Source organism: Nyctibius grandis, chromosome 10, assembly GCF_013368605.1.
Source record: "Nyctibius grandis isolate bNycGra1 chromosome 10, bNycGra1.pri, whole genome shotgun sequence".
In the NCBI taxonomy this organism is placed as follows: domain Eukaryota; kingdom Metazoa; phylum Chordata; class Aves; order Nyctibiiformes; family Nyctibiidae; genus Nyctibius; species Nyctibius grandis.
Window position 1 is genome coordinate 25,050,656 of NC_090667.1, and position 22,609 is coordinate 25,073,264.

Here is a 22,609-nt window from a genome sequence, read left to right on the forward strand (position 1 = left end):
GACGGCACTGCGCCTGCGCGGAGGCGGGGCCGGGGGAGCGCACCCCCGCCGCGGCCATAGAGCCGAGCCTCCGGGCGCGCAGAGCGGCCGCCCGGTCCCTCAGAGCCGGCGGCCGCGGCCATAGACAGGCGGAAGCGCGGGCAGAGCGTCCCGCTGGCAGGTGGGGCGCGGCGGGCCGGGGGCGTCACCTGCGGGGGTGCCCCGGGGCTGTCCCGGGGGGGCCGGGCGGGGGCAGCGCGGCCACGGGAAGGGGGTCCCGGGGCTGTCACGGGGCCTGTCACTGGGGGAGGGAGGGAGGCTCGGGGGGGTCCCCGGGGGGCTGGAGCCTGCGGCTGCGGGCGGGGGCCGGTGCTGCGCCTGGGGCGCGGGGGGCTACGGCCCCGTGGCCGCCTCACGCTGTGCCTCCGCAGGCAGCTTGTGCCGGTGCTATGGCTTCCCGCGGGGGTCCCCGCGCCGCCGGCACCGACGGCAGCGACTTCCAGCACCGGGAGCGCGTGGCCTCGCACTACCAGATGAGGTAGGTGTCCCGCCGCCGCGGGGACCCGGCCGCCTCCCCGGGGCTCAGAGGCGGGGTGCCGCGTCCCCCCGGCAGGCCCCGACAGCCCAGTGCTCTCTCCTCAGCGTGGCTCTCAAGTCGGAGATCAAGAAGCTGATCTACACACACGTGGGCATCTGGCTGCTGCTGCTGGCCCAGATGTGCGTGGGGCACCTCAAGCTGCTGCCCCATGACCAGGTGGCCATGCCCTACCAGTGGCAGTACCCCTACCTGCTCAGCATCCTGCCCTCCCTCCTCGGCCTCCTCTCCTTCCCCCGCAACAACATCAGCTACCTGGTGCTCTCCATGATCAGCACTGGCCTTTTCTCCATGGCTCCTCTCATCTACGGGGCCATGGAGATGTTCCCCATGGCGCAGCAGCTCTACCGGCACGGCAAAGCTTACCGCTTCATCTTCGGCTTCTCCGCTGTCTCTGTCATGTACCTGGTGGTGGTGGTGGCCGCCCAGGTGCACGGCTGGCAGCTCTACTACAGCAAGAAGCTGCTGGACTCCTGGTTCACCAGCACGCAGGAGAAGAAGAAGAAATGAGCGGGGACGAGTGGGCTCTGGGAGGGCTGGAGCTTTGCAGCCAGGCCCCGTGGGGCGGCGCAGGCGCAGCTCCGGTGGGTGGGGGTCCACGGGGACCAAACGTGCGTGTCTGAGCCACGCCACGGCTCTGTGCTTGTGTGCAGGGGGAGCGGCTCCCGGGCCGTGAAGGGTCCCTGCCGCCCCCCTTCCTTCCTCTGCGTGTTGCTCTGTGGAAATAAAGCACCCTTCGCGCTCCCACGCGTGTCTGCGCCGCAGGAAGCGCCGCCTGGCAGCGCGGGGGGGGGGGGGGCGCGACGGGGCCGCATGTGCCGGCGGAGGAATGCGGCGGGGCCGGGGCGGGGCGGGGAACGGCGGCGGCTCGGCCATGGGGCGCCCGGTGCTGCTCGTCGCTGCCGCCGCGTTGCTGCTGCTGCTGGCCGGGACCGGGGCCGCCGTCACCCGCCTCCGGGTCTCCGCAAACTTCGTGAGCGCCGGGGCGGGGGGGTGCGACGGGGGGAGGCGGGGGGCGGGCGGCGCCGCGCTCACCCCCGTGTCTTTGCTTGCAGGAGTGCTGGGCCACCGGTGAGTAGCGGCGGGGCCGGGATCGGGGCAGGGCTGCGAGTGCGGGGCTCCCCCCGCCCGCGGCTACCGCGTCCTGGAGGGCGGGGGGGCTCCTTCCTGCGTGGGGCTCCCCCTTCCCGGGGCTCCCCCTTCCGAGGACTCCCGGTCCCCGGGGCTCCTGGTGTGCAGGGCTCCCCGGTCCCCGGGGCTCCCCCCTTCCCGGGGCTCTCCAGTTCTGAGGACTCCCTGTCCCCGGGGCTCCCCGGTCCCTGGGGCTCCTCCCCTCCCACGGCTCCCCCCTTCCGAGGACTCCGTGTCCCCGGGGCTCCCGGTGTGCAGAGCTCCCCCCGCCCGGGACTCCCGGTCCCCGGGGCTCTTCCCTTCCGAGGACTCCCGGGGCTCGTGGTCCGCGGGGCTCCCCCCGCCCGGGACTGCCGGTCCCCGGGGCTCCCAGTGCGGACGGTCGGCGGGACCCCAGCGCACCGCCGCCCCTTTCTGCTCTCCCCCCGCCAGCCGACAGCTCGCTGAGCCGCCCCCGGTGCCGCCGGCCGGCCCGGCCCGGGCCCCCGCTGCCGCCGCCCGCCCTGGCGCTGGGCCGGGCCCGGCTGTGCCTGCCCCGGCAGCCGTGCCAGCCCTGCCTGCGGGTGCGCCTGGCCCTCCCCGCCGCAGGTACGGGCAGGGGCGGTGGGGCCGGGCACCCCCCGGTGGGGATGGGGCTCGTCCTCCCACCCGTGTCAGCAGCCCACGCTGGTTTCCCACAGAGCTCGGTGGTGTCCGTGGGCTGCAGCTCAACTTCCTGGAGCTGGGCTCCAACCGGGCCGGCTGGCTGCAGGTGTGGCGGCGGCACCGGGCGCCGGGCAGCTCGCCGGTGAGTCCAGGGTGGACCGTGGGGGACGGACACCGGAGCCGTGGGTGCCCCGCTGACCCCGCGCTCCCTGCAGTGGCAGGTGCAGTTCGACTGCTTCCCGGCCGAGAGCGGGCAGCAGGTCCTCGTCACCCTCCGCACCATCCCCGACCGAGGCTTGGCCCTCAGCCGCAGCCGCCTGGTTGCCATCGAGCTGCCCGGTGAGGATGGGAGGGACCCGGGGGGTGTCCCGGGGGGACACCGGCACCGGCTGACACCCACCTGCTCCGCAGGGCCCGTCTTCACCCACGCCTGGGTCCCCGAGGCTCGGGTCATCGAGGTGTGGGTGCCCGAGGGCCCTGCCCTGATGGTGCGGCTGTGCCACCAGCTGGCCCTGGAGTGCGAGGAGCTGCCCCGGCCCTTCCACCGCCAGGTAACAGCACTGGCCACCCCCCGCCGCCCCCATGCCGGGCTGGGGGCCGCACTTCCCGCCAGCTGACACTACCCCTGTGCCCGCAGGTGCTGGTGCTGGGCGGCCACCACGTCTCGCTGCCGTACGAGTTCCTGGTGCCCTGCCTGTGCATCGAGGTGCGTCACCCTCCCCGGCAGCTGCCGAGCCCCTCACCCTGCCTGTCTGCCCGAGCAACGAGGCGGGGCTGGTGGGGCACATCCTGCCCTGACCACCTCGCTCTCCTCCCCCAGGCCTCCTACCCCCACCATGACAGCCCGCGCAGCAAGCGCTGCCCCTTCCGTGACCAGCCAGCCGCCTGTGAGTGCCCGCAGGGAGGGAAGCCGGGTCCCCGGGGCCCCCCCAGCCATGTCCCCAGCCCGCTGACACGCTGCCCCGCAGATGGCCCTGAGCTGTGGTCCTCGGTGCGCTTCCATGACTACAGCGCCAGCAGCAAGGACCAGATGGCGATGGTGCTGAGCGCCAGCTGCCCCCTGCGCCCACAGGCCACCCTGTGCTGGAGGGAGGTGGCGGCCGAGACTGCACCCTGCCATGGCATCCCCAACTCCACGGCCAGTGAGGAGGAGCAGGTGAAGGGTCCTGGTCTTGGGGTCCCACGAGGCACCAGCCTGGAGGGGTGCAGGGCTGTGCCCCTGGCCGGAGCACCCACCAGACCCCAGAGTCCCCTGAGGGCAGCAGACACTGGTGTGCCCGTGGGCTGTGTGGGTCGGGGATGGTGACGCGTTCTCTGCCCATTCCAGGCGTACACACTGGACAAGGTGGATGTGCACCCCCAGCTCTGCTTCCGGGTAAGCCCCCACGGGCAGGTGGGCACCGCCTGGGAAGGGGCTGGGGGGCAGTGGAGGGCGATGGCAGCTCACCCAGCCCCTCCGCTGACCCCCGTTCCCCCCCAGTTCTCCTATGGGAACAGCAGCCACGTGGAGTGTCCACACCGGTCAGGTGAGCCCCGGGGCGGGGGGCACCCCTGGGCTGAGCACAGCCCTGCCCGGGGGTCCCTTGCACCCCTCATCCTCTCGGGCACCACGTGAGCCCCCCCTCTCTCTCTGGTGGCCTCAGAGACCGCCTGGAACGTCTCAGTGAGTGTCCGGGGGCTGCAGCTGCGCCTGCGCCTCACCTCCGGCATCCCCGCGGCCTTCAGCGCAGCCCTCTGCCAGCGCCGGGGTGGGCAGTGTGAGCCCAAGGCCCCCCTCTACACCGTCACACAGGTGAGGGGCGCAGGGCTGGGGGGGGACATGGGGGGGACCCACCTGCGCTGACCCAGCCCTTTGTGCTTTGCAGCCGGAGGGCTCAGCCCCGGGGGAGCTGGCGCTGCTGCTGCCAGTGCAGGTCCTGGGCAGCTGCGTACTGGTAAGGTGACCCCCACGCCAGTGCCAGCACCTGCACCGCGGGAGGGACCCCAACCTGGCCCCCCCCCCTCACCCAGCCCCTTCCCCAGGTGTGGCGCTCGGACGTGCGCTTTGCTCGGAAGCAGCTGCTCTGCCCCGATGGTGAGTGGGGGTCCCGGGGGGATGGTGGGGGGTGGCAGGGGTGGGCAGACACCTCCCCTCACTGCCCCTCTCCCAGTCTCCCACAGGCACTTTGGGCTGCTGGGGCTGGCGCTGGCGCTGGGGCTGGTTGTGACCGTGCTGCTCCTCAACTGCCGCAGCACCTGGAGGCCGGCCGACGGTGAGGGGCACCCTGGGGAGCTGCGGGGTGGGGGGGGGGCAGTGGCCACGGTGGCTCTGAGGCTGGGCTGCCAGGGGGTGCCGGTTCCCTGGGCTGCAGAGAGTCCTGGGGCGGTATGGTGGATGGTTGGATGCCCTTGGGGGATGCTGGGCTGTCCCCAAGGGATGCCAGGGGGGCTCAGGGCAGGGCTGTCACCGCTGTCCCTTCCATCCCGCAGGTGCCCCGGGCGGGCGCCCCGTGCTGCTGCTGTACTCGCCGGACTCGGAGGAGCACCTGGGGCTGGTGTGCGCCCTGGCCGAGCGGCTGCGCGCGGGGCTGGGCTGCGACGTGCGCCTGGACCTGTGGGAAGCGGGCGGCGTGGGGCGGGTGGGGGTCCTGCCCTGGCTCTACGCCCAGCGGGGCCGCGTGGGCCGCCAGCGTGGCACTGTCCTCCTCCTCTGGAGCCGGGGCAGCACCCGGCTCTTCCGCCGGTGGCGGGTAGGGGTGGCCGATGGGACCCCCGGCGATGCCCACGACATCTTCGGGGCGGCCATGGCCTGCCTGCACGGGGAGCTGGGGGCGGTGGGCCATGGCGGTGGCTGGGTGCTGGCCTATTTCAGCCGGCTCTGCAGCCCCCGCGATGTCCCCCGGCCACTCCGGCCCCTGCCCACCTACCGCCTGCCCCGGCAGCTGCCCGGGCTGCTGGGTGCCCTGCGGGGCAGCCCCCCGACCCCCCGCCGCTGCCGGGGCAGGGCAGAGGGGCTCCTGCACCGGCTGCTGGAGGTGAGGGCAGCCGCTGGCACCTGAGGGCTTGTGCCGAGGCTGAGCTGGGCATTGCTACGGGGCCGGCGGGGCTGGGTGCAGCCCCTGGTGAGGGCAGGGGGCCCTGTTGCGGAGGTGTGGGGCTCAGCTGAGTGTGCTGACCGCGGCGACAGGAGGGGTGCCTGCAGGGTGCCCATGGTTGCCCCGGGCAGGGGCTGTGGGTACCGTGGTAGACCAAGCAGGGCTGGCACTGGCTATGGGACATGCCATGGGGGCAAGTGTCTGGCGGGGTCCCTGGAGCTGGGAGTGGTGGTGCTGTCCCGGGCAGGGGCAGCTTTATTTCCACACAGGGACCTGCTCCGGAGGAGAGCCGGGACGCCACGGAGGCCCCTTGGGACGCCAGAGCCGGGCGAGGGGCCGTGGTGGCGCTGGAAGGAGCCGGGCGGTGTGGGGGGGTCCCTGCCCTGCCCGGGCACGGGGGGCCGGGTGCTGGGCACAGCCCGTCCCGGCTCCCGCGCTGTCAGCGGGACCTGCTCGGGGTGGAAGCAATAAAGGCTCCGTTTCACCCTGCCCCGCCGTCCGTGTGCTGAGCCGGGGCCCGGCCGGTGGCCCCGGGGGAGTGGGGGCCGCCCGGTGCCCCCCTACAGCACGGGGGGGCGGTGCGGGGACGCCCCAGCCCGTCCCGGTACGCCCGCACCGCGTCCCGCAGCCGCCGCCGGCTCCCCGGGGCTGCCCTGGTCCCCGCGGGGCCCCGAGCCCTCCCGGCGGGGCCGGGGCGACGGGCCCGGCCGTGGGTCGGTGCGGGAGCGGGGAGGCCCCACCCCGGGGCGGTCGCCGGGGCCGCGCTAGGACCCGGGTGTCCGGGATCGGAGCAGGAAGCGGGAGCGGGCGGCGGCGGCGGCGGCGGGGCCCGGGGAGCCTGGAGCGGGGCCGTCGGGAGCGGGCGGCGTGGGGCCGGGGCACCCCGCGGCCCCGGCCCCGCCATGCGGGCACTGCGGGGGCTGCCGGTGCTGGTGCCGGTGCTGGTGGTGCTGGGGGCGGCGGGCGGGCGCGGGCCGCCCCGCGACACCCTGGCCTGCACCCAGGTGGGTCGGCGTGGCCGGGACGCGGGCGGCCGGGCACCCCGCACCGCCCCCCGCCTGACCCCCGCCGTCCGCAGGGCCTCGCCTGCCGCCTCCTGGGTAAGTGCCACCGCCACGGCCCGCGGCCCACCCGGGGCGTGGGACCCCGCACCCACGGCCGCCGTCCGTCTCCCCCCAGACAGCGACGTGCTGTGCGGGACGGAGCCGTCGGGGCCCGGCCTCGGGCTGGCCCTGGCTCGGCTGCGGCTGGAGCCGGCGCTGCGCTGCACGGGGCCCACGGCCTGCTCGCCCTGCCTGGCAGCACGCCTGCGCCTGGCCCTGCCGCCGGGCACTGGCGAGCCCCACCACCCCGCGCCCACGGGCACCCCCGGGGCGGAGGACAGCGGTGAGGGGGGATGGTGGTCACCGGTGGACAGGGCCACCTCGTCCCAGCCCAGCGTCACCGGGCTGCTGCTGCTCTCCGGGCACACCTATGCCTCCTCCCGCTGTGTGGCTGTGGAGGTCCGGGCACCCCTGGTCCCCGCGCTGCCTGGCCGACCCCTGGTACGTAGTTGCGCGGCGCTGGGGTGTCCCCGACACCGGCAGACCCCCGGCACCGCGGTGCATGGGGATGCAGGTGCTGGCACCAGCGCATCTGCATGGCGCGGTGGTCCTGTTCCCTGTGCCCTGGGTGGGGTGGGTGCCGGCGGTGCCGGTGCCTCGCCGCAGCGCGGTGGTGGTTTTCCTGCCCAGGGCTGGGTGACCTTCCGGTGCTTCGAGGCGCCGCTGGGCTCCGAGCTCCACGTCACGGCGTACACCAACTCACGCAGCCGCCGGAGGCTGAGCCAGTGGCAGCGGGTGCCAGGTGAGCCCCCGGCGTGCCCCGCTGCGGCGTCCCCGTACCCCCCTGCCCACTGACCTCCTGTCTCCACAGACTGCTCGTGGCCCGCAGCACAGGCTGCCGTCCCCCAGTGCCAAGGTAGGTGCTGGCGTCCCCTTGGCGCACGTCCGCTGGGGAGAGCTGGGTGGTGAATGCTGGGGGAGAGGGTGATCCCTGGGATGCTGTGCCCTGTGCCGTGGTGCTGGGCGGATGGTGCCAGGTGCCCTGAGCTGCCTCCGGTGCAGTGCCCAGGCTGCAGATCTCCTCGGGGCCAAAGGAGGTGGTCGTGGAGGTGCAGGGGGCCGCAGCGGAGCACAGCTACACCCTCCGGCTCTACCACAACCAGAGCCACGGTGCTGGCGGGCCGGGGCGCGCGGTGACCACGGTGAGTATGAACCCCCTCCCTGACCCCCCAACCCTGGCTGGGCTTCGGCCGCTCCCCCCCCGCCCCCGGGAAGCCATGTCTGTGTTACAGGCAGGGTGCTGGGAGCAGGTCCCCCGGGAGCGGGACCCCCTGGGCTGGGTGACCCCACCGGGGGGCGATTTGCCACGGGGTGACCCACGTCTGGTTGCCGGTGGCAGAGCAGCCCCATGAACTACAGCCTGCTGGCCGACGAGGTCCTGCCCTGCCTCTGCCTGCAGGTGGGCGCCTGGCCAGGCAACACGGCGGTGGCAGGGCTGCCACCAAAGCAGGGGGGCTCTGGGTACCGTGTGCCCCCTCGGGCATCCTGAAGGGGCCAGCTGGGTCATTGTCACAGCATGGACACCCCAAATCCTTTTCTCTTCTCTCTTCCCCCCACAGGTCTGGCCGGAGACTCAGGACCCGCCACGGGCCACCCTGTGCCCCTTCACCCATGGTACCCGTGCTGTGGGGCTGGGGCTGGGGGGGGCCGGGACACAGGGGGACCCAAGGGGACACCCCTCGGGCTGACACCCCTCTCCTGGTGCTGCCGCAGATGCCAAGGCCTGGGAGCGGCTGTGGGCACGCAGCCGGCTGGTGCTGCACGCCACGGGGCAGGCGCTGACCTGCTCCCTCTCAGCCCCTTGCGACCTCCCGGCCCAGCTGGTGCCATGCTGGCAGCCGGCACCCGCCGGGCCCTGCCAAGCCCTGCCCGGCCTGCAGCAGCCCGCTGTGGGGCAGGTGAGTGGGGCTCCGTGGGGCGCCGGGGGCATGGGAGGAGAGTGCAGGTGGCACTGATGGAACATCCCTTCCACCCACAGGGACCCCAGGAGTTTGGGGGACTGCGGCTGCATCCCAACCTCTGTGTGCAGGTAGGACACTCTTCTGCCCCACAGCTGCCCCACGGCTGCCCCACAGGCAGCCCCAGGCGCTGCTAACCCGCTCTCTGGGGCAGGTGTGGAGCGGCGGGCAGGTCCGGCTGACCCAGTGCCTGCGGGACCGTGAGTACTGCTGGGGTGGGAGGGCAGGGGCAGCCCGGGGGTCTGGCTGGGGGGTGGGTCCCCCCTGGCCTCCCCTTGCCACCCCCACAGCCCCCTGGCACACCCCCAGGAGCGCTGCCTGGCCACCCCGATGACCTCCTGCTGCTGGAGCACAGAGGGGGGAACGCCTCGCTGTGTGCCCTGGAGCGGGGCACCTGCACGCCCCTCGCCAGCTTCGCCAGCACGGTAAGGGGCAGGGACCCCCGCGTCCCGGCAGCAGCGGCACCGGCGGCACAGCCGGCTCAGCCCCTGCCGCTGTTGCAGGGAGCCGGGCACCCCGGGCTGCTGGAGCAGGAGCTGCGGCGGGACGTGGCGTCAGGGCAGTGCAGGCAGGTGAGTGCAGGCAGCCGGTGGGCAGCAGGTGAGGACCCAGCAGCGTGTGACATGTCCCTGTGCCCACAGATCTGGCACCCTGAAAACGGCACCAGCGTCACGCTCTGGGCCTGTCCCCTGCACAAGTGTGAGTGTTCCCGGCTGTGCCGGGGGAGAGGGGTGCCAGTGTGGGGCTGAGGGAGGGCACCCACCCCGTGGAGCCACCGGGCAGGCGCCGGGGACCATCGGTGGGTGCCGGGTGCCCTCGGTGGATGCTCACCCCTGCCCGCAGACCTGCGTGCCCGCTGGGTGCTGGCGTGGATGGGGGTGCTGCTGGGGGCCACCTGCCTCCTGCTCCTGCTCCTGCTGAAGAAGGAGGATGTGAAAGGTGAGCAGTGCCCATCTGGGGTCTGTGCCCAGCCCGGGACCCCCCCAGGACCCCACCTCACTGCCTCTCCTCCCTGCAGGCTGGATGAAGTCCCTGAGGGCTGGCTATGGCTCCGAGGGTGAGTGTGGGGCAAGCCTGGGGTCTTGGGAGGGGGCGCAGGGATGTCCCTGCTCGCTTCCCACCATGACTGCCCCACAGGATGGGCACAGGGGTTCCCAGGGTGGGTTCAGGCACTGACGATACCCCCCAGGCCCACTGCGAGGCCGGCGGGCGCTGCTGGTGCACGCGGCGGAGCCGGTGGCAGAGCGGGCGGCGTGTGCCTTGATGGCAGCTCTGCGCCCGCTGGGGCTGGCGGTGGCGGTGGCACCGGGAGGTGGCAGCGGGGTTGCAGCATGGGGGCCGCTGCCCTGGCTTCACGCCCAGCACCGGCGGGCGCTGCGTGATGGTGACACCATCATCCTCCTCCTCTCTCCGGCGGCTGTGGCTGCCACACGCCAGTGGGACACTGGGGCCGGGGTTGTGCCGGGGGCCGGGGACGCTGAAAGCATCCCCGGCCCCCGGCACGGCCCCGGCCCCGATGATGTCCCCACAGCAGCACCCTGCGAGGCGTTCGCAGCGGCTCTGTCCTGTGCTGTGCCAGCGCTGGCAGCAGGCAACGGGTGTTACGTGGTGGCCCGGCTCGAGGCCTTGGTGCCAGCGGTGCCGCCAGTGCTGCGGGCAGCCCCTGCCTTCGCGCTGCCCAGCGAGACATGGGGTTTCTTGCGGGCGCTGGCGGGACGGGGTCGGTGGTGGGGCCGGTGGCCGGAGCCGTACGTGGCGGCGGTGGCCGAGGGGCTGCGGCGGGCGGTGGGGGAATAAAGCGGTGACGGTGCCTTTGCCAAGGATGAGTCCAGTCCCTGTGGTGTGGGGGGGGGAGTGGGGACTGGGATGGATTGGTGAGGGGTGATGGGGGGTAAGGAGGGGGTTTGGGGGGCAGGAAGGGGGTCTGGTCTGGTTGGGGGGTGAAGGGGAACTGGGCTGGTTGGGTTGGAGGGTGGGTGGGAAACTGGACCAGTTCAGGTGGGGTGATGGGGAACTGGGCCAGTTCAGGGGTACAAGGGGGAATTGGACCAGTTTGATGGGGTGAAGGGGAAGCTGAGCCAGTTTGGGGTGGGGGTGAGGGGGAACTGGAACAGTTTGGAGGGGGATGAGGGGGAACTGGACCAGTTCGGGGAGGATGAGGGGTACTGGGCCAGTTCAGGTGAGGTGATGGGGAACCGGGCCAGTTCAGGGGTATGAGGGGGAATTGGACCAGTTTGGGGGGATGAGGGGGAACTGGATCGGTTCGGGGGCGGGGGGGTGAGGGGGAACTGGGACAGTTTGGGGTGGGGATGAGGGGGAACTGGACCAGTTCAGGGAGGATGAGGGGAAACTGGGCAAACCCGGGGGGATGAGAGGGAGCTGGACCAGTTTGGGTGGAGAGGGAAGGTGACCTGGACTGGTTTGGCTGGGGAGGGTGATGGGAACCGGCCCAGGCGAGCCGGGGGGTGAGGGGCTCTCCCGGGCCGGGCGGGAGCGGGGCCGGTGCGTTCCGGGAATCCCCGGCCACGGCCCATCCGCGCTCCGCCCGCCCCCGCACCGGGTGCCCTTGGCCGCGGCCCCTTTAACGCGCGGGGTGGCGGGGCCCGGCGGGCGGCGCGGATTGGCTGGGAGCGGGGGGGCGGGCGGCGGCGGGAGCGCTGCCATTGGCGGAGGCGGCGGGCGCTGAGTCAGCGGGGGCGGCCCACGTGGTGCGGGCGGGGCGGAGGATGGGGCCGCGGCGGCGCCCGGCGGCCGCGGAGCTGCCGGCCCGGCGGGGGGGGGCCGCGCTGGGGGGGGCTCTGCTGGGGGCCGCGCTCCTCGGGGGGGTCCTGCTGGGCCCCGCCCGCGCCGATCCGGACCGGGACCGCGACGGGGAGGGGGCCGAGCCCTGCCGAGCCTGCCGCGGCCTGGCCGAGAGCTTCAGCAGGGTGCGGGGGGGGGGACAGGGGGTGATGGGGCCTGGGAGGGTGTGGGGTGACACAGTCCCTGCTGCGGGGGGAGCTGAGTGCGGGGGGGGTAGTGGCGTGGGGGGGGCCACGGGTGACAGGCGTGGGGGACATGGTGGCCCGGCACAGGGTGATGCGGTCTGGGGGGGGTGACAGGCGAGCAGGGACAAAGCGGGTCCTGGGGGGGTGATGGGGCCAGAGGCTCGGGGAGCACGGGCTGGGGGGGGCGAGGAGGGGGCCTGGGGGGACACAGGTGAGGTGGGGGGCACTGCCCACAGCATTCCTAGGGAGGGGAGGGGTCCCCGGGGGCACAGCGGTGGGGCTCTGGGGAGGGGAGAGGGTGGCAGGTCCCTAGGGGTGATCCTACAGGGGCGGGGGATCATGGGGGGGTCCCATGGCTGCGCCGCCCCCCCACATGCCCAGGGCCTGGAGCGGACAGAGCACGAGGGCTTCGGCGGGGGCAACACGGCCTGGGAGGAGGAGAAGCTGGCCAAGTATCAGCACAGGTGGGTGCCCCCCAGGCAGGGGGGAGGTCTGGGGGGGGAGGGGGGGGGCTCAGCTGCTCCTGGGGGACACACCCCCGCACTGACCCCCCCCCCGTCCCCGCAGCGAGACCCGTCTGCTGGAGGTGCTGGAGGGTGTCTGCGCCCCCTCGGACTTCACCTGCCACCAGCTGCTGGAGCAGAGCGAGGAGCACGTGGAGCGGTGGTGGTTCCACGAGTGAGTCTGGGGACGGGGACGCGGGGGGACAGGGGGATGGCAGGGGGCTGAGCACCGTGTCCCCCCCTCCCCAGGCGGCAGCAGCACCCCGACTTCTTCCAATGGCTGTGCATGGACAGGCTGGCACTCTGCTGCCCGCCCGGCACCTACGGCCCCGACTGCCGGCGTGAGTAGCTGTGGTGTGAGCGCTGTGCTGGTGGGGCTGGAGGAGCCCCCTGCCATGCCACCCCCCGCCCAGGCTGCCAGCCGGCTGGTCTCTCCCTGCACAGCCTGCGCCGGTGGGCCCCGGCAGCCCTGCAGCGGCAACGGGCGATGTGACGGCGACGGCACGCGCCGCGGCACCGGCCTGTGCGTCTGCAGCCCGGGCTACGGCGGCCCCTTCTGCGCCGAGTGCGGTGACGGCTACTATGAGGCCTCGCGGAACAAGAGCCAGCTGGTGTGTGCCGGTAGGTAGGGGTCTGGCATGGTGGGGAGGGGGGCTGTGTGGCTGGGGGTCTGCCCTGGTGCTGCCTTGGCACTGGGTGCCGGCAGCTGCCCCCTGCCTGCGCCCATGCCCGCTCTCCGCTGCCTGCAGAGTGCTACCGGGCGTGCGGGCGCTGCACAGGGCCGGAGGACTCCAGCTGCCTTCGCTGCAAGAGGGGCTGGGTGCTGCACGAGCACCGCTGCATCGGTGAGGGCCGCGGGGGGGGTGGGGGGACAGCAGGCGAGCTCGGGGCCACAGCGGGGCTGCGACCCAGGAGCTGGGGCTCAGCGGGGCCGTCTCGCCTCCCTTCTCCCCCAGATATTGACGAGTGCGGCACGGAGATGGCACACTGCCGAGCCAACCAGTTCTGCGTCAACACAGAGGGCTCCTACGAGTGCCGAGGTCAGGCGGAGGTGGGGGGCGCTTCTGTGTGGGTGGCTCCCCCCTGCTCGGGGCCGCCCCCCCTTCCCAGGCTGCTGGCTGGGCTGGGAAGGGGCTCCGATGGTGACCCCGGCTCCTCTCCCCGTGGCAGACTGCTCCACAGCCTGCATCGGCTGCATGGGCGCCGGGCCAGCTCGCTGCAAGAAATGCAACAAGGGCTACTGGCGGGACGGAGCCAAGTGCCTGGGTGAGTGGCTCCTGTGGGCTGGGGGGTGGCTGTGTCCCCTCCCTGCTGCCCGAGCCCTGCCCGAGCCCTGCCTGTCCCCACAGACGTGGATGAGTGTGCCAGCGCCGAGGAGCCGGTGTGCACGGGGGCGCAGGAGGTGTGTGAGAACACGGAGGGCAGCTACCGCTGCGTCTGCGCCCACGGCCACGTCCGGCGGGACGGGCACTGCGTGGAGGACAAGCCCCCCGGTACGGCCTGATGTGGTGGCGGGGGCGTGCACGGGCTGTGGGCAGGGGTGTGGGGGCAGGGGGGGGCTCTGCCCGCCCGGCCATGCCCACCCACGAGCGCTGCCCTTGCAGACGCCCCAGAAAAGGGCTTCTTCGATGACGTGACGGAGGACGAGGTGGTGGTGCTACAGCAGATGTTCTTTGGTGTGATGATCTGTGCCCTCGCCACGCTGGCTGCCAAGGGTGACATGGTCTTCACTGCCATCTTCATCGGCGCTGTGGCTGCCATGGCCGGCTACTGGCTCTCCGACCGCAGTGACCGCGTCCTCGATGGCTTCATGAAGGGCAGATAGCTCTGGGGCTGCCAGGCACAGGTTCAGCTTGAGGTGCAGGGTACCCACCCCCCCCTGTCACCCAGGGGCTGGCTGCCGAGGCCGGATCCTGCGCGCGGTGCTGTGCCCTGCATGCGTCCCCCAGCCCCGTTAGTGCAGGGTCTCACCTTCCCCCTGCAGAACAAGCCGGGGGTCCTGGTCCCTGGGGGCTCCCACACAGCCCCCACACAGCCCCCCTGTCCGGCGCGGTGATGCCCAACGGTACGGCGCTGGGCGAGGGGCACAGCATGCTGCCCCGGCCCCGCATGTGCTGGAGGAGAGGCCTGGCACCATGGCGGGTGGGGGGGTGTGGGGGCAGGTCGGGGGGTTCTCTGGCATCGCCAGGTGCCGGGGCAGTGATGCTGGCAGAGCTCGGCCCGGTTGCCTGCCCAGCGAATGTCCCTTGGGCTGGGGGCTGCCGGCCCCGTGGGACCTTGTGTCCCCCACCCTGTGAGACCGTTCCCTGGGGGGCTGTGGGGGGCTGGGTCCCCCCTCTGCCCTGCGCCGTGGGGCTGGGACAGCTGCCACCCTGCTCCTCTCCCATCCTCCCTGCATCCCTGGGCAGAGCCCATCTCTTCCCCTCCCAGGCTGGGGGTCCAGGGGCTCCCGCGGGGTAGGGGGCCAGGGGACGCTGTGCCGGCGAGGGGACCCTGCCAGATGCATGAGCGTGGCTGTTGCATTTGTCTGTGGTTTGTCCGTCCGGGTGTGCCCGTCTGTCCGTGTGTCCGTATCTCAGGAAATAAAGCTCTGCACACCCAGCTTGGCTGCTCGGGGCAGGGAGCCGGGGATGCTGCTGCCCACCACTGCCTCCGCACGCCATCAGGGCCACCTGCTCCCAACATCCACTTTATTTCTCTGGTTTGGCACAAATCGAGCTGGCCCAGCTCAGCTCCCCGCTCCTTCCCGGCCCTGCAGGGGTGCAGGATGAGGCCCCCGGACCCGCACGCTGGGCTCGTCCCCCTGCACTCCCCCAGTCTCTGCCTGGCCCCACGTCTCCCCGGCTCAGAGCTCGATGGTGTCGCTGGAGAGGCTGCGGGCGTCCGCCGCCCTGCCGAGGGCCGGGAAGGCGCGGGGGCCCTCCCGCTCCCAGCCAGGGGGCACGGCGGGCACCAGGAGGGGGGCTCGGCTGGGTGCCTCGTCCAGGGGCAGGCTGTCGGGCGAGGACAGCCCGTGGCGCCAGGGGTTCCAGCTGATCTTCAGCGAGCTGCTCTCCAGCGAGCTGGCCGAGGCGGTGACAGTGATGGTGACAGTGCCGGGGGGCTGCCGGGGGCCGGGCAGCTCCGTCAGCGAGCTGCAGCGTGCCATGCGACCCGGGCCGGGGGTCTCGGCGGGGGCCAGGGAGGTGCCGGAGCCGCGGCGGGGGCGGCCGAAGAGGCTGTCGCACAGGAGGTGCCGGCGGCAGAGCGCCTGGTCGATGCTGCGGCGCAGGTCGATGGGGGACGGCGGGCGGAAGGCCAGCTCCCCCAGTGAGGGCGACGAGCCCTGCTCGAAGGCGGCGCAGGAGCGGGCAGCCACCGCGTTGGGGCACTTGGGGCTGAGCCCTGGCACCGCGGCGGTGGCGGCGGCGGCCGCCCAGGCCTCGTTGCTGTCCTTGAGCGCCCGCAGGGGCACCTGCTCCGCCGGGTTGCGGATGAGGCTCTTGGAGATGTCGCTGGCGGGTCCTCGCTCCGTGCCAGTGCTGCCGGTGCCGCTGCCGGCCCAGTCGTAGCAGTTGTTGGGGTACTCGGGTGCCTCGGCTTTGCGGCCGGAGCAGAAGTACCGCAGTGCCTTGGCCCAGCACGAGTGGCCGGCGGGGCTCCGGCGGCGGCACCGGCAGCACAGTGGCTCAGCGGCAGCCGCCAGCAGCGCCAGGGCCGTGCCCAGCTCGCCGACCCGCAGCCAGAGCTGTGCCGCCCAGCCGGACCGGGAGAAGCGCCCGGGGGTGCCCAGGACCCCCCGCAGCCACAGGGCGCTGTAGAGCTGCAGCCCGCAGACCGGCAGCCCCGCCACTGCCGCCGCCAGCAGCGCCCGGGCCCCCCGCCGCGGCCCCGGACCCCCGCCGCCCCCTGGTCCCTCCCGGGGGGCCCGCAGCACCCGCCAGCACCCCCAGAGCCCCCCCAGCAGCAGCAGGGTCCCGGCCCCACAGCCCAGCGCCTGCAGCCCCAGCGCGGCGGCGGGACCCAGCCGTGGCGGGAGCAGGTCGGCGGCCCCCAGCACCGCGCTCTGCAGGGCGGCGGCAGCCCCCAGCGCTGGCAGCCCCCGGAGCCGGGCCGGCAGCAGCCGGAGCTGGGCCAGGCGCTGGAGCCGCTGGAGCAGGAGGGCGAAGGCGCAGAGCAGGACGGGGAACGGGGCCGTGCTGAGCAGCAGCAGGGCCCGGGGGGGCAGGCGGCCCCGCGCCCCAAAGGGGTCCAGCAGCAGAAAGGTGGCCCGCAGCAGGCAGGCGGCCAACAGCAGCCCATGGGCCCCTAAAACGTGGGGCAGGTGCGGAGGACGCAGGGCGGCCGCCCCCGCCAACCCAGCCAGGCAGCCCAGCGCCAGCAGCAGGAAGATGGCGGCCGCCCCATAGATGTGGGTCTCCCAGGCGAAGCCCAGCCAGCGCCGCAGCTCGGCCCAGTGCAGCCCTGTCCCGTTGGCCCCCAGTGCCGGGGGGCGGCTGGGCTGCAGCGTGGATGGATGCCGGGTGGCTGGCTGCGGTGTCACCCGTGCCTGCCGCCACGTGGCCGAGGGGGCTGCAGTGCCATGGGTGGGGGGCTGCGTCCCCAGGGTGTCTGCGGGCATGAAGGAGGGGGACAGTCAGTGGGGAGTGTGGGGGATCCCACGCACACAGCTTGGTGACACCCGGCCCCACCTGCGCCCCATGGCCGGGACACATCGGGCACAGCACACCGGCACTGCGGGGGGGTGCCTGGTGTCAGCCAGGGCTGTGCCCACTGGTACCTCCTGGGGGTCTCCGGCAGGACCCGCGGTGCAGGGGGTGGCACGGACCCTGTCACATCCCTGATCCGTGCCGCCCCCCCCCCCCCCATCCCCCGGGCACTCAGCACTAATCTTAGAAGATTAGGGCCGTCGCCGGGCACAATCCTGATTGAAGGTGTCACCGCGTCCCAGCTGGGTGGCCGAAGATAGCTGCCATCCCCCCCTGCCAGCCCTGACACCCCGGGGATGGGCTCCCACAGCATCCCCACCAGGGACCGACTGGATGGGCTCCATCACAGCCCTGCATCACCTGAGCGCCTGGTCCCAGGTGTCCCCGTTGCAGGATGCGCCGTCAGCCGTGGGGCAGCCTCGGTGGTGTTCGGGGTACTCACAGGGCCCACGGCGCCCCGGACCCGCTGTGGGGAGCCGACGTCCTCCTCAGGCAGCAGCCCTGTGAGAGAGGGCAGAGCCAGGCACTGGCACCCATGGGGGTTTGGTCCCCATGGAGGGGTCCCCCACACTGTGCTGGCTCCTACCTGTGCTGGGGGTGCCCGGAGGGGCTGTGCTGGAGGCAGGCAGCGGCACAGGGCTGGTGCTGAGGGCAGCCCCCGTGGTGTGCTGGGGTCCCTGCTGCCCCGTTGGCCTGGCATCCGTGCGAGGGGCCGCATCCCCGGGGCTGGCAGTGGCGTGGCTGTGCGGAGCCCTCCGGGTGCTGCGCTGGTGGGCCGGGAACACCCGGGTCCAGGGCTCAGCCAGCCCCAGGATGGTGGAGCTGGGCAGAGCTGGGGAGGGGCTGGGGGGCCCCGCCGGGTCCCCCTGTCTGCCCACTGGCCACATGGAGCTGAGGCTGGTGTGGGGACCCTGGGGTGGCCCCGTGCCTGTGGGGTGGGGGACAGGGACCGTGCCCAGCGGGACCGGCTGGCTGCTGGCCAGAGTAAGCTGTGCGCCCTGAGGGACACCCGGGGCTGCCGTGGGTCCCCCTGCCACTGACAGTCCTACTGCGTGGGCGTCTGCTGTCCCCGTTCCCGCTGCCGGCATGGGGGTCAGGGCGATGGTGGACACGGTCGGACGAGGGCCAGGGGTGCTGGCTGGCCCGGTGGCACTCTGCCCTGCCCAGGGCGGCCCTGGGGAGCCTGCCTCCGTGTCTGTGGGCACCTCGGGGCCCAGTGTCCCCAGCGCAAAGCTGTGGGGCAGCCAGGTTCCCCCTCGGGCGCTGTCCTGGCCTTCGGCCTCGTGGCCTCGCCAGGTGACGATGGGCTCCTCCGCCACGGCCAGGGCATCACCGCCGTCCTGCCAGGCCCCAGTCCCAGCGCCTGCCACCGTGGTCTCCGTCCCCTGGGAAGCCCCGGTGGCATCTCCCACCTGCAGTGGTGGGGACCAGCGCACAGGGCTGCCGCCCGCCCTGTGCTCTCTCCCGGGGGCCCCGGTGCCGCTCGACTCCCCCGACGCCTCCCAGGCAGGGCCGTACAGGGGGTCCCTGCCCCTCTGAAGGGTCCCACCTGGGGACAGCCCCGCTGGCAGCTTCCCCCGGGCCCTGGCCGGGGTCCCAGCAGCCAGGAGCAGCCCCCAGGTGACGAGCCGCGCTGCAGCCATGGTGAGTGCCCAGCCAGCCCTGTGCCCTGCGGGGATGGGGGGCTCAGTGAGCCGGGACCCCCGCGGCTGCCCCGTGGGCATCATGCCACCGGCTGGGCTGGCCCTGGGCCCTGTTCCCAGCTGTCCCTGTCTGCGGCAGTTCCTGGCTGTCCCCTGGTCCCAGCTGGCCCTATTCCTGCTGTCCCCAGCCCCGGTGTCCCTGCTGCCAGTGGCCCCATTCCCAGCTTTCCCCTTCCCAGCGTCCCCGGTGCTGGCGGTCTCCATCCCGGTGTCCCCGGTGCCAGTGGGACTTGGTGTAGTGGTCCCTATCCCAAGCATCCCCGGTGTCCGTCCCCTCCCTGGTGCCCCCCACGGGGTCCCCGCTGCCGGCGGCCCCTCTCCGGCGCGCACCCTTCACCTTGCCGCGTCCCCGCCTGCATCCCGGGGATGCTCGGCCCGGCGCTCCCCGCCGCCGCCGCCGCCGCCGCCGCACACGCGGCTCAGCCCCGCCGGGCCCGGAACGGGGCCGGAACCGCGGTGCGGGTGCGGGAGCCGGTGGGGTTGCGCTGTGGGGCCGCGGCCGGTGCGGGAGCAGAGCGGGGCCGTTGCGGCCGGTGCATCCCGCGGATCCCGCCCGGAGCGCGCCGAGCCGGCCGCGCTGCTCGGGGCTCGGTGCCCGGTGCCCGGGCCGCGGTGCGGCCAGCCCCCTCCCGCCGCCCGCCGCACCCGGGAGGCCCCGGTGCCGGCCCCAGCCCCCCCGCTGACCTGCCGGTGCTGGTGCCGGTGCGGGCCGGGCTCTGCGGCGGAGCGGGCGGCAGCGGCAGCCGGTCACGCGCCGCCCCGAGCCGCGGGCACGCGGGCGGGAGCGGGGGGCGGCCGGGCTGGGCCGGGCCGGGGCTGCCGTGCGGGGACGGGGCAGGGCGGGTCCCGTGGGGGGTCGGTGGGACTGGAACACCCGCAGGGTCCCGGGAAGGTGGGTCGGTGGGTGGCCCGGCACCCCCCGGCCCCGCGCCTGCCCCGCACCTCCCGCCAGCCCGGCACGGGGCCCGCCGCACGGGGCCATGGGGCCCTGCCAAGGTGCAGGTAATTAATGAGCTAATTGTCCCGCTGGAGAGCTGCCCCCTGCCAGGGCTTGGGCGGCGGCGGCACGGCCGCGCTGCCACGAAGTCGCACCGGCTCCGGGCTCTGCCCCACACGGTAACGTTCCCCGGCTCCCTGCCCACACCCCGGTTCCCTGCCCGCTCCCCGGCTCCCTCACTGCACCCCGGCTCCCCCACTGCACCCCGGCTCCCCGCCCACACCCCGGCTCCCCGCCCACACCCCGGCTCCTTCACCGCACCCCGGCTCCCTGCCCGCTCCCCGGCTCCCTGCCCGCTCCCCAGCTCCCTGCCCTCACCCCAGCTCCCTGCCCGCTCCCCAGCTCCCTGCCCACTCCCCGGCTCCCTGCCCACTCCCCGGCTCCCTGCCCGCACCCCGGCTCTCTGCCCGCACCCCAGCTCCCTGCCCGTACCCCGGCTCCCTCCAGCCGTACCTGAGCTGCCGCAGCCTTGACAAACCCCTGTCACCGCCATCGCTCTCCTCTTGCCCAGACCAGCAGGGACATGTGGCACCTCAGGTCCCCATGGCAGCGCTGTGCCGGCAGCAGCACACAGTGCCCCTCTCCAGCTCCCTGCCACCTCTCCATCGCCAGGGTGTCATGCCCAGGCTGGGCTCACTGCGGGCCCACGGGGCATTTCTGGGCCCTGGTCCACCCCTCTGTGCCGCCGGCGGGGCTGCGGCAGCCAGCTGAGCACACGGGCCGGGAATTTGGGCAATGCCGGCGCGCCGGCCCCCACAAAGCAGGCAGGGCAGGCAGCTAATCTGGGGATTAGTGTTGGGGAGGCCACGTGGGGGGAGAGCCGGGCAGAGGCAGAGCTCCGGGGGGAGGCTGGCGAGCCTGCGCCACGCTGGGCACCGCCAGCACCGGGCTGTGCCGTGGCCGGTCAGTCTCACCCTGCGGACAGGGTGGCTGCGGTGCTGAGGTGGGGCCGTGGGGAGGGACCCGGCTGTGCCCCACACACCGCAGTCATCGGGGCGCCTCGAGCATGAGGCACGGGTGCAGCAGCCACCTCCACGTCCCCGGTGCCGTCAGCGGTTTCCTCCTCTGCCAAAAGTGACTCACTGGCAGATGAAAAGATGAGCGCCCCGCTTCGTGCTGCCGCAGCGGCCGCCTGCCTGCGCAGCCAGGGACGCCGGGCAGAGGATGCCACCTGCGCTCTCACACCCCTGTGCCTGCTGGCCACTCTTTGGCCACTGTCCTTCCCCTTCTCCCGGGCTCTTCTCCAAGGCAGCAGGACAAAACTCCAGTTTAGGAGAAAATCGCCCCAATTAAGTGCCCACAAGCAGCCTGGAGTCCAGCTTTGCGTTTTTGTGACCACAGCGTGGGTTGTACGGTGCTGCCCTGTGCCCTCTGCAGCCCCCTTGGCTGTACTGCCGGGGGGACCAGCCCCGGCATCTTCCCCAGGGACCTTTGGTGAAGGGTGGGATGAGACCCCACAAACGCAGGTGCCGGCAGCCCCACGGTGGCAAAGGCCAGGAGAAGCCGCACGTGCAGAGCCCGGCATGTCTGGTGGCGTGGCTGGCTCCGGCAGGGAGGCAGAGGCGGCGAGATCGGCGGCCGTGTGCTGAGAGTACGGGCTGGGAGACGGGACCCGCTCCGTTGGGGTGCCAGCGCGGTGCCTGCGGGAAGGCTGCTGCGTCACACAGGACTGCGGTGGCTGCTGGCTGGGGTTGCCGGCCCCGGCACAGAGCCGGCAGCACGCACACTTCCATTTTTGTCTGGCGAGGCTGGGAGAGGAGTCGCCATCGTCAGGGCCATATTGGGACAAATATTCTCGCTGGCAGTGAAAACCCCGGCGGAGACCCTGAGCGGGAACGGGCGAGGGGCTGGTCCGTGGGGGCCAGGGTGGCACCCCAGGGCTCTCCCCCGCTCCCCCAGGGAGGTGGCCGGTGCGAGGGTAAGCACGGCTAGCTGCCGTTGCCGTTACAACTCCTTTCTCTGGGGATTTGGTTCGCGACCCCGCTGTGTGTCATCGTGTGTGTGCGGTGGGGTGCTGCGGGGGGGTCCCCAGGGCAGCCCTGCATTGTACCCCATGGACAGGTGCTCCATCCTCGGGGTGCCGGCGAGCCAGGGCCTGCTCCGGCTCGGCACAGGGCTCACGGCAGACACCTCCAGAGGTCCCTCCAAGCTCAGCCATGCGCTGCCGAGCTCGCTGCGCTGCAGCCAGGGTGAGCCCAGGCCAGCGGCTGCACAGGGGCCTGTGCCTGTCCCCGCTGACCCCGAAACGCGGGGGGCAGCGAGACCCATGGAGCAGCGAGCCCCGCGGAGCAGGTTCTGTCCAGCCACGGCCGTGCTGGTGACACTGGGGAGGCAGGTACAGGGGGGCAACGCGAAATGAATGGCCGCTGCTGCAGGCAGCCATCACACAGCCCCTCCGCCGACCCAGGGGGTCCCACGGCTCTGGGGGCTCCACAGTGCCGCCCCCGCCCCCACCTTCTCCTTGCTAATTAACGTCACCGAACCAATGTTAAGCTGCAAGGGCAGAGGTTTCGTTCTTTAAACATCAAAGAGGAGCTGAAAAAACGAATCCTCCCAGTTCCATGGTGCAGAGGAGTTAAACAGCTAGAGAGCAGCCGCCTGCTGACCCGCTGGAACAGGGCATGGCCCCTCCCGAAAAACCAATACAAAGACTCGGGGCTTTTGTGAGGGAACAATGAGTTTATTAAAGCCAGGCAAAAGGGATCCCAGTCTTCCCCCTCGGGAGGACAAAGCTGGACCGGGTTGATTTGTGGCAATTGACCTGTTTTGTCAACACTGAGATGCTGCTTCTGCCAGTAACAGATCAAAAATCAAACGTGATTCAAACATCTGGAGCAGTGGAAGCGGATAGTCACAGCTGGGCACCCCGGAACTGGGGCTGCCCAACGATCTCACTGCTGTATACACCAGATCAGGTGAGCAGGAGGGTCCATTCTGACTTGGAAATTCTGGAGTGACTCCGAACTAGAGAGGTGCAGGTTCCTAAAGGATGAGAACTATCCACCAGTGACTTCACCTGCTGAATTTGAACGTCACATTTTTTGGCTTCTGTTTGAAAATGACTAACCTTGAAAAGAGTATGTTAGGGAACTGCTTGATTAGTTAAAGAGACACAAATAAAGTAGAAACTAAATAATTTCCTGCAGTTCCTGAAACCAAGAAATTTCAGCCTAAAAGGAAAAGAAATGCAATAGTCAATAAACGTGAGATGTTGGGACTCTGCTTTCCTCAGCTAAACTTGTCACT

General features: G+C 72.4%; 5 protein-coding genes across 7 annotated transcripts; 4 read left to right on the plus strand and 1 right to left on the minus strand.

Moving 5' to 3' along the window:
- Nucleotides 1-37: 37 nt before the first annotated feature.
- JAGN1 (jagunal homolog 1) lies at nt 38-1,319 on the plus strand. 2 transcript variants are annotated; one of them, XM_068409432.1, is made up of 3 exons: nt 38-160; nt 411-517; nt 622-1,319. In XM_068409432.1, exons 2-3 carry the CDS (start codon nt 429-431, stop codon nt 1,082-1,084), a joined length of 552 nt encoding a protein of 183 aa, XP_068265533.1. In that variant the 5' UTR covers nt 38-160; nt 411-428; the 3' UTR covers nt 1,085-1,319. The 2 variants fall into 2 exon arrangements, with proteins under 2 accessions (XP_068265533.1, XP_068265534.1); XM_068409433.1 differs by having other exon boundaries at nt 415-517.
- Nucleotides 1,320-1,429: 110 nt separating this feature from the next.
- IL17RE (interleukin 17 receptor E) lies at nt 1,430-5,913 on the plus strand. The gene is made up of 16 exons (XM_068409055.1): nt 1,430-1,547; nt 1,630-1,645; nt 2,138-2,293; nt 2,386-2,492; nt 2,566-2,689; nt 2,762-2,901; nt 2,988-3,056; nt 3,171-3,237; nt 3,319-3,506; nt 3,678-3,725; nt 3,831-3,876; nt 3,994-4,142; nt 4,216-4,284; nt 4,373-4,424; nt 4,501-4,602; nt 4,820-5,913. The coding sequence occupies exons 1-16, from the start codon at nt 1,449-1,451 to the stop codon at nt 5,386-5,388; spliced, it is 2,001 nt and encodes a 666-aa protein (XP_068265156.1). The 5' UTR covers nt 1,430-1,448; the 3' UTR covers nt 5,389-5,913.
- Nucleotides 5,914-6,241: 328 nt separating this feature from the next.
- IL17RC (interleukin 17 receptor C) lies at nt 6,242-10,290 on the plus strand. Of its 2 annotated transcripts, none has more exons than XM_068408898.1 (17): nt 6,242-6,428; nt 6,503-6,524; nt 6,604-6,968; nt 7,158-7,269; nt 7,339-7,383; nt 7,530-7,669; nt 7,867-7,926; nt 8,087-8,141; nt 8,241-8,425; nt 8,506-8,556; nt 8,640-8,685; nt 8,795-8,910; nt 8,989-9,057; nt 9,127-9,184; nt 9,329-9,424; nt 9,504-9,542; nt 10,017-10,290. In XM_068408898.1, the coding sequence occupies exons 1-17, from the start codon at nt 6,327-6,329 to the stop codon at nt 10,280-10,282; spliced, it is 1,827 nt and encodes a 608-aa protein (XP_068264999.1). In that variant the 5' UTR covers nt 6,242-6,326; the 3' UTR covers nt 10,283-10,290. The 2 variants fall into 2 exon arrangements, with proteins under 2 accessions (XP_068264999.1, XP_068264998.1); XM_068408897.1 differs by having other exon boundaries at nt 6,244-6,428; nt 9,675-10,290.
- Nucleotides 10,291-11,211: 921 nt separating this feature from the next.
- Nucleotides 11,212-14,663, plus strand: CRELD1 (cysteine rich with EGF like domains 1). Its single transcript, XM_068408772.1, has 10 exons — nt 11,212-11,412; nt 11,854-11,936; nt 12,040-12,150; nt 12,225-12,316; nt 12,420-12,596; nt 12,725-12,820; nt 12,932-13,015; nt 13,146-13,241; nt 13,325-13,468; nt 13,580-14,663. Exons 1-10 carry the CDS (start codon nt 11,212-11,214, stop codon nt 13,798-13,800), a joined length of 1,305 nt encoding a protein of 434 aa, XP_068264873.1. The 3' UTR covers nt 13,801-14,663.
- Nucleotides 14,664-14,820: 157 nt separating this feature from the next.
- PRRT3 (proline rich transmembrane protein 3) lies at nt 14,821-18,905 on the minus strand. The gene is given in 7 exon segments (XM_068409682.1): nt 14,821-16,565; nt 17,024-17,164; nt 17,250-18,389; nt 18,392-18,665; nt 18,668-18,828; nt 18,831-18,860; nt 18,863-18,905. Coding segments are annotated over 7 exon segments (3,534 nt in total).
- Nucleotides 18,906-22,609: the final 3,704 nt, after the last annotated feature.